Genomic DNA, 9,328 nt, shown 5'->3' with positions numbered 1-9,328 from the left:
TGTGGGCGTGGTTGTGGGTTTGCTTCCATTGAATGGTTGTATAAGAAGAAGAAAACGAGTGGTATGCGGCCAGGTGTTTTTGATGTAAAATCGTTAACAACTGAGAAGTGTTTACAGCATGTCAAAATTGCTGAGGACTTTTTGTTACTAATTTAATTACACAGTTTGATAATTGTTACTCTGTTTACAATTGCTACACTCCAAAATAACTGAAGCTGAATTTAAATATTACATTTTTCTTTTCAACAGACCAGACACGAACGGTGTTTTTTCTATCTGAGTGTTTGTTTTGTAATGTTTCAATCCTTTGCCGAAGTCTTCAAACTAATATTTTCTGTGCATCGTTGTTTTTTTATCTAAATGGTGAGAGCCTTAAATTGTGGATACCAGCATGTGCAATGTAATTCTTCACTCATATTGTAGTAATAACCAATGCCTTGAGTAAAAAAGGGAAAATTATGAGAAAATAGATGAAATCGTTTTTTCTTTGTAATTATTTTGGAACAATCCATGTTTGTTGGTTTTTTGTTGTCTAATCACAGCGATATAACCTACATGACTAATATACCCCATACAAAGGATAAAAACTACATATGGCCATATGTAGTTGTTATCATTTTTGACCAGCATCTAAACACATATATAAACATATCTGTATTGATCCCTCACTGTCCAGAAGTGAAAAGACGTTTTGTTGTATAGTATATTTTTTATTTTATTGTTTGCTTTTGTATTCATATTTAAAAGAGAAATAGGCCTACAGAAATGCAATCATTTCTGTATTTTTTACTTCTATTGTTTATCAGAGGTGTTTCTTTGGAACTTTCAACTATAGTCAGAAAATTCGAAAAAAGGGCAACCATTTCTTCCCATCCATTCATAAAGCATGATAAATTGACTTCTGCAAGGACAATCAATTGCTCTCTATTGAGAATTGAGGGCGCTAGACATGTATTACCTTCACCAGCAGCTGTTCACTTGTACAATTATTTTAACTGTCATTATTTTTCGGATCAGCAACAATTTTCTAAATACGGAAATACTTGTGGAAGTGACCATGATAATGAGGACGATTGCGATCGTACTCAAATTTGGCAATTTTAGAGTTTAATTTTAAAAGATGTAAGAATGGCTGTCGTTCACAAGAGAAACGTACAAATTAATGTCTTTCATACATAAAATTTACAAGTGTAGGCCTAGTCATGGAATGATAACTGAAAAGTATATAAACAAAAATGGTTTCTTTCAGGTAGGCCTATATGCATGACTATTTATTAGTCTTTGATTATTGCTTTATACTGAAAAACAACATGGTGGTCAAACAGGAAGAAATAGATGAACAAGGCAAGCTAGGTTCTTGACCTTTGGAGATTATTTTAGCATCTTAATTTTGTTGGAAACGCTTATCAGGAAAAGAAATCTCTTGCAAGGCGTGGGGGAGGCTAAAGGCCTCTAGAACCAGTGCACAACAGTCGAGAGTGATTGTATATGATTATTAGACTTATTACTTAGTATTTCAGTTGAAAGTCAAAGTAATATGCTATGCAAAAATTGTGGTTTAACTTACAGCTATAGGCCTAATCATTCAATTGTGTGTTTATTAGTTGGAAAAACTGCCCTGCCTAATTACATCAAAAGTGTGACAGAAATTACTATTTAAGCCTCAGATGGACCTTATGCTTGATGTTGTATGGTGTTTTATTAACCACCCAATAAATTGTGTGGTTAAAAAAATTTTTTTTTGGATAATTCAACTGGACGTACAATTATTGCTATTTTACAATTTCAGTCCATTGTCCTTTAATTGCCAGTGTAGGCCTAATGGTCATTTTGACAATATGATTGATAGAAATTCACCGAAAAGGAGTGTGCAAAAGGAGTGTGCAAATTTAAAAAGGTGAGATTAAAAAGACCTGCTTTTAGTGAGGTCTGAACGCTTTGTACAATTCACTATGGTCACCTATTGACATTCGATCGATTGACTTTTACCTATAGTACAAAAAAGAGGCTGCTCATTTCTCACACCGTGTTAATTACTTTCAGTAAAACCTGCGATTAAAGTAACTTATTGAATGCGATTCCAGTAACTTATTAACCAATCTGATTGGGATGTCCGGTGAAAAGAAGTTCGAAAAGTGCCCCCCCCCCCCCCACCCGTAGTTACGCTTGCACTGTTTGGCCTTCATTAAATCTGAACCTAACGTTAGGCGCTAAAATTGAAACTGGACTGAAGAAAAATCAAGAAATTTCAGAAATGTTTTCCATGGAAAAAGTTAAGTGTTGTAGTCCTAACATGACTAAAAACTTGCGTCAAGCTGTTGTGAAGTTGCAAGGTTATAATTTCACACCCGCCTGGCAATGACAGGTTTAGCGCGCGCATGAAAACTGAGCGGCACTTAATTGGACTACACATAAAAAGCATCAGTAATAATTTGCTTGGAGCCCGCACTGTTGAATATTTAAAAAGATCGTGACAGCCACGTAATTCATGACTATAGTCTGTTGCCATAACATGAAGAACAATATTAAATTATTAAACGCACAGACCGTACACAAAGGGGTTTGTAAAGGTAAAAGGGTGCATGGCCAGACTTGGCCCTCTTGTTTAAAATTCCTGCGGCTGTGCTACTTTCATGATTGATAGATATGCAGTTTGAGTAACATAGCCATTTCTGAAAACAGTATTTTTGAGCTGAAAACAGCTCATGCCGTATTTTTAATGGGGAGGGGGGGGGGCGCTCATGCCGTATTTTTAATGGGGAGCGCCAATAAAATCCTAAAATCATTCACACTATATTAACTAATGCACCCTTGTCACGGCTATTTCTTCTTTTAGGGGGAGACCGTTCGCATGTACATCACAATCCTTCTTTTTGCTAATGCAGATTTTTTTTTTTACGGAATTTATTTTGGGGGGGCTAGACAAAATTTTGGGGGCTACAGCCCCCCTAGCCCCCCCCCCCCCCCCCCCCCGTAGAACCGCGCCTGATCCAGTTATTATAATACATTGTGGTAAAATTTTACGCAAACCACTTTTTTTCTCTTCCAATTTACCAACTATGTTTTTTTTTCGAATTTATGTTGGCCGAAAGTATTTATGAACCCCGTCACCAATATCTTTCAAAAATTGTTTGATAGGCATCTAGTTATAGTAAATAGTTTTGTGCAAGCAAATTTCTAATTGACAAACAATTTTTTTTTTCTAATTTAGTAGGTCTAAAGTACATGTATACATGATGTGTGTCACTCTAAGGTCTATGGAACAATTATTGTTTGCTATATGTCAAGTTATAATTTTTTTTCTAATTTGTTAGAACATGACTTGTATCACATGCAACAGGGTCCGCTATTAGTGTTATTTTTGTTGGTGCTTGTCACTAAAAAGAGGTACATACAGGTGTTTTGTTTAGGCCTAAGTATGACTGATTTGATATTTGTATTTTATCATAAAGTGTGCCTATGAAATTGCCTGAGGTTTCAGTTTCAATTTGGAAATCTTTTTACTCGACGGCGATTAAGTGAACATTAACTTATGGGAAAGTATTGGAGTTGGGCCTATATCATGGATTGAATTAAATAATAGGGATCTTGAAAAGGTACCCAATCAACATTCACGCCTAGTCTGTGGAAATGGTTTTCCACGCTTTTAAACATTAGTTATGTGGATCAAGTTAATTTAAGTAGGCTTAGTTTATACTTATAATAACATAATTTCATCGCAGACATCAAATCAGAGTAGATTGTCATTATTTCCACGGACGGTCCGTACAATTTTCTTTGTTAATTACCCTGTTTAAAATCAAACACATTTTGCGCCCCCAATCTTTGGTTAAGAAATACTAAAGTACACCTGCTCCATACACTATAGAGGAATGATACACATCTCATTTCACTCCTTTTAGGCCTCGAATATTTGATTTGTCTTGAAATATATTTGTTTTCCTATAATTGTGAGGCAGAAATATTCCTGTAAACTATTGTTTCATTTCTTCTTCATTCTAAGCCTTGATTAAGAAGGGCTGAAAAGCACACCAGACATGGACAAAATCTCAACCGCGTGCACGTATCTTGGTGAGTTGAAATCTTATATCAGCATGAGAAAGGGGAGAGTGCTCTTCTAAAATATTTGATGTTACATGTAGTTCAAGAACGTTACCGCCAATTAGTGTGAAATCGCATTTATTAATTAGTTTGTACACGATCCAATTCTGTGAGACCCATAAGGGTTACCGTGACAGTTCATCTAACCTTGGAAAAGTCTTATTACCAAGATGTATTGTGTTACCTATTTATGAATGTGTCGAGATAGTCATGTTTACAATTACAAATTTAACAAAATTCTTCCAAATATTGTAACGAAAAACTTTGTATAACTACCCTGATGATTTCATTTCGCTATTCTCATCTTACTATTCGGCCCTATAACTGCCTCGTTATTGTTCTTTCAAAGTGCACCACCTCAAGTATACCCTCCAAGTGGGGGGAGGTCATAATTACTCTTAACTAAAAACACTATGCAGAAATTCATTGATGTCCTGATTATTTATGCTCTGATTCTTAGCCTAAACTAAGGGATGGAATCGCTTGAGACAAAATGTGCACACACCATATAAGAAATGAGAAAGGATGCCGCAATGTCGAGGTGAGTTTGTAGTGTATGTTCGGTTAAACATAACAGAAAAAAAACTAAAATCCAATCCGAAAAATGGGACTTAAAAATATGTAACAACCCTCTCCCCCCCCCCAAAAAAAAAATAAAAATAAATAAATAAACAAATGGAATAAAAAAAATTCAAAAAAAAATCGACAAACTCTGAGTCGTTTAAAGTATTTAAGACTTGGAAGTCAGTTACCATTTCTTTTATTTTGTGATCCGTAATGTATGTCTATCCGTTAGTTCGTACAGTTGGTCCCTGATATATGCATTTACACATTTGTCTTTTTCGTCGCCTCTGTTTAAAAAGTGATAAAGCACGCAAGTAGTTGTTAACACTATAACCAATCAGTTTTACCGTGTGTTTTGCCAAAACGTTAATCGCGACTGAAATGCTATGATCACGACAACGTCAATACACCTGGATCCGGCACTGCGTGCTTTTCCAAAAGTAAGCAGGACATCAATTAATAATTGATAATAAAAGATCGTGGCAAGGTTAAACCGTAGAGACGCCAATAAGGGGATGTCACGACAAACTCCACCGTGTCCAGGATCTTAGAGTACAAAACTCACATATCAGACGGTTATTGTTGGAGTTAATTACTAAAAAGCCACCAACAAGTGAAGTCCTTGTAGACATGGATGGCGGCTAATAACTGAGACCAAAAAACGATAAAAGCGAAAAAAAGAAGACAAAATGAAGTCATTTTAGAACACAGTCTAATCTTTCAGTATTGCACATACACATGTGATTACATTTAAATTAAGTTGTATACAGGACATTTTAAAATTTCATTTTCACAAGAAAGTTTATTTTTTGGATTGTATATTTTAAAGACACCGCAGAGATAGAAAAAGTGGAAGAAATAACAAGTAATCTTGTGTTGTGAGATTTTGATGTTGTTCTCCCTTTGATTGCAATTGCTCTTCAACATTGCCATTTCTTCTCCTGTAACGACTTTTCAATTTGCGTATTTGATGTTTTGACGAGGTTGTTGGATTCTGCGACCCTCTACTTTTAAAGCAGAGATATTCATCTGGATTAAGCCGCAAAATAATTCGACATTTGAAAAGTAATCAATTATTCATATAAATAAACGATGTCTCATTCAACAGTGACCACTTTTTGCAATGCCAGGAGAATAACAATAAGGACATCTATTTTCGGGTTAAAACTTGAAAAGTAATTAATGTAAAATTAATGTGGCCAGCTGAACTGTCAAGACATTATTCCATTTCAAATTTCATTTGTAACAATTACTGTACAATTTTTAGGAAAAAACACGTAATGTCAATAGGCCTATTGTTTGCCGCTTGTAGCCTCAAACTGAGACGCAAAAAGCGACTGATGAACTGACTTTTTTTTTTTTTTTAATCTAATACACGGTCAAAGCTGAGTATTGTCAGGTAGGCTTGCGACACTGCCAATCGGTTCCTGCCGTACTCATGCGCGGTATGTTTTTACTTATTACTTTACTCTTATTTACGCAGAAACGAAATTTCAGTACATGTACAGGATTTGAAGAAAAAAAAGCTTCCAAGATGTCATGGAATATTGCGTATGCATTCTGAAATCTTAACTATTTTAAGAATACCAAAACAAGAATGCTTGTATAGTAAAGAATTTACAATTTATCGCAAGAGCCATTCTTGCGAACACTACTTACATCGACAGACTCGTCCCTTCATGCTTCATTGTGTATCTTCTGAAAATATAAAGTTAATGTCAGATGGAATAATCCCACATTATATTCGGTAGAGCATCATCAACCATGCATCAGGAAAATGGAAATACATGTATCTCAATTTGTTGAAGAAGGCTTGATGCGTCTGGAGTGAAGCTTCTCATAGTATCGCATGGATGCCTCCATGCAAGCCTGGATATCACCGGGAAGACTTTCGAAAGCGGGAAGAGGTCCTGGATATTTGAATGCCGCGCTTCCAAGAGCTTCATCGTAAAACCCTCCGATTTTGTTAGCATTTACCATCACTTTAGACGAAATCCAAGTTTCAGTGATGGCTGCCCCCGCTTCCCAGGACAGAAGCTCACAGGTGTATGGGATGCCCAACTTGTGACAGTAAGATGACAGGATGCCTGGTGGATCAGTAAGGAGGTCATCCATGTCCAGAATGACCGGCTCTGGATCAAGATGCTTCTCTACATACTCCAACAATTCGTATTGCTCTTTGAATCCACCGCCTGCAGGAAACACGTGGTCTGGTAGCTTTTGTAGATCACCCATGAACTGGGCAATTGGTTCACCGAATGTTTTCAACAAGGACTTCTTCCAAGAGAGGAAAACCTTTGCTGGGTGGCGAATTAAAAAGCTGTACCGGAAACCTTTGGGTAACATATGGTATTTAGCATCAAGATAAAATGCCATATCTTTGCAGAAGATGATCTTCTTTCCTGCATATGATGCTTCCAGCAGCTCATCTCGAATCCAGCCATATGTACAATCTTTTTTGTCGAAACCACGGGCCTCATCATCGAGGGAGGTGTCGTCAAGTATTACTTCCAAACGTTTCTCCACCGGATGACTAAGATTCGGCTTGGGATTTTTCCTCTCTGGGCCCGAATGGTAGGCACACTGATAAGGCTCGTTAATGACTTGGAGGCCCTCGACAAAGCTGATACACTTCAGGAAGGCAGTGGATACCGTTCGGGGCACGCACCACAGAAACACTCGGTTTAGGTTGTCAGACATCTAACAAATCAACAATAAAATTTAATAATACAATTGGAGGATTCCGAGAAAAACAACAACATGGACTTTTCGTTGCAGTTGAATTACCATTGCCTGGTAGAATATTAGTAACGCCAATTTTTTTTTTATTGCACCGATTTCGACACATAGACCCCGTCCTGTTTAAACACTTCCGTATACTATACTAAAGCGGAGTCTGATATGCACAAAACGGACCCTTTCGATTTTACTGTGCATTCGGCTGTATCATCATAGAAAGACTATTATAACTGCATGTGTGTATTCCCCGAAGCTAATGTACTTACCTCGTCATCAACCAGATTAAATCGTTGACGTTCTGGTTGCTGTTTTGGTTATAAAATAAGTGACAGAGACACAAATGGTTGGTGGAATAAATGTTCTATAGTTTACCTTTGGTCTACTGAAATCTCAGAAGATAAGCGAAGCGATCCCGGCTTAATTGCGTATGATCTATTGGTTATGATTCAGGAAATCCCCGTCAACTTCAACCTTTACTCTGTGAACCCACTCTGTTGTTGCTAAATACTTACAGGCCTAGACCGTACCGTGGCATTGGTTGTGTACTGAAATATCAATGTTAAATTGACTGCATGGATATGATTCTTTTAAACATGCGTTGAATATGAAGCCGGGCGGATGTTACGACTCGCAGAGGAAGAGAAAAGGGATGGGGGGGGGGGATACCGCTCCGTGCACAAGTACCCCATAAACGGCCAGAAAAGGAGAGTTGGGGGTGATCTAGACTGGTTCCCGATCCATCCACTGCGTATTTCGAATGTCTCCAAAGTTATTGGAGGCGGAGATTAGTCTCGGAGACCATTGCAAGTTGAATTCAACAGTATTGGCGCGCCGACGACGCCTGACGCTCACGCGAAGACGCGGTTGCTATAGCTTTTGCACACTCAGGAAGTCGTGCGTACTTTGCGCACGAACCAGTACAGTACAGTACGCGCACGCTGTGTCCCCCGTCCACGCACGGAGCTCTCAAAAGAGGTAAAAACGCGCCCTCTTTTGTTCGCGCACGGAGCCCATATGTATGGAAGTGTAGATAGGACATGGTTAAAAATAAATCTAATTCGTACGTACGAATTACTCAACCGTACGTACGAATTACTCAATCGTACGTACGAATTAATAAACCGCCCATAATGCGCTGCGGCGCTCGCGTGCTTAGCTTTGCACGTAACGTCACGTACGAAAAAAAATAATATGATTCAAAACTCGAGAAGCCTGTACGATATGGATTATGTCAGCCGCGTTTTTCGCTAAAAAAAACCCTGTATCTGTGGTTGTAAAGGCACGAAAGGGGTACGTACATTTAATACAATTTTTTGCTAATTAATACAACGTCCAAACGTTGTGTTTGAAAGGATTGATTCTTCAAAATCACAACTTTTAATATTTTAAAGATGGCGCCGGCACGTAAAACGGATAAACTGCAGCCCTAATTATAATGTACCGTATTTTGGTACATTTAAATTACACAATTCCAGGGGTTACGATCGCGCAAGGCATGATGGGAAACAACATGGCGCTGCAAGATCGTACCCACGGGGCACGAGGTTGGTCCAGCGCAGCCTGGGCCCGGCTGTGGTGTATAACAACGCTTATTGAAGAGACAGGGTACCACGCATAAGCTAAAATATGGCCCATGAACATGAACACAAAAAGTCTGGAAATATCGCCGGAAAAAAGTCACAAAATTGGAGCATTTTAACTGTTTGTTTCGTCTCGGTCCATTAACAGCGGTCACCCCCAAACCCGGTCATTATCACGCAGTGAAGACCGGATCCTCACACTGTTATTCCCTTATTGTTAAACTGACTTGTTTCATGTTTTGGGCTTGTAGATACTGGAAAAACCAAGAAAACCTATCATGTTCTTGAAGTCTGGTTCCCTGACCCCACTTAAGATGAAACGATGCAATTAATACACTCTGGGG

At 38.1% G+C, this 9,328-nt stretch overlaps 1 protein-coding gene across 1 annotated transcript; it reads right to left on the bottom strand.

The window, feature by feature from the left end:
- Positions 1-6,414: 6,414 nt before the first annotated feature.
- On the bottom strand, positions 6,415-7,507 carry LOC119728706. Its single transcript, XM_038201038.1, has one exon. It carries the CDS (start codon positions 7,363-7,365, stop codon positions 6,460-6,462), a length of 906 nt encoding a protein of 301 aa, XP_038056966.1. The 5' UTR covers positions 7,366-7,507; the 3' UTR covers positions 6,415-6,459.
- Between the last annotated feature and the right edge of the window lie 1,821 nt (positions 7,508-9,328).

This window comes from Patiria miniata, unplaced genomic scaffold (assembly GCF_015706575.1).
Source record: "Patiria miniata isolate m_02_andy unplaced genomic scaffold, ASM1570657v1 HiC_scaffold_20, whole genome shotgun sequence".
NCBI lineage: Eukaryota > Metazoa > Echinodermata > Asteroidea > Valvatida > Asterinidae > Patiria > Patiria miniata.
The sequence above is the reverse complement of the archived record's forward strand: the minus strand, read 5'-3'. Positions and strand labels throughout refer to the sequence as shown.

What these genes read in the sequence shown, in the direction of transcription:
- LOC119728706 (XM_038201038.1), bottom strand. Translation starts at nt 7,365, where the DNA reads ATGTCTGACAACCTAAACCGAGTGTTTCTGTGGTGCGTGCCCCGAACG.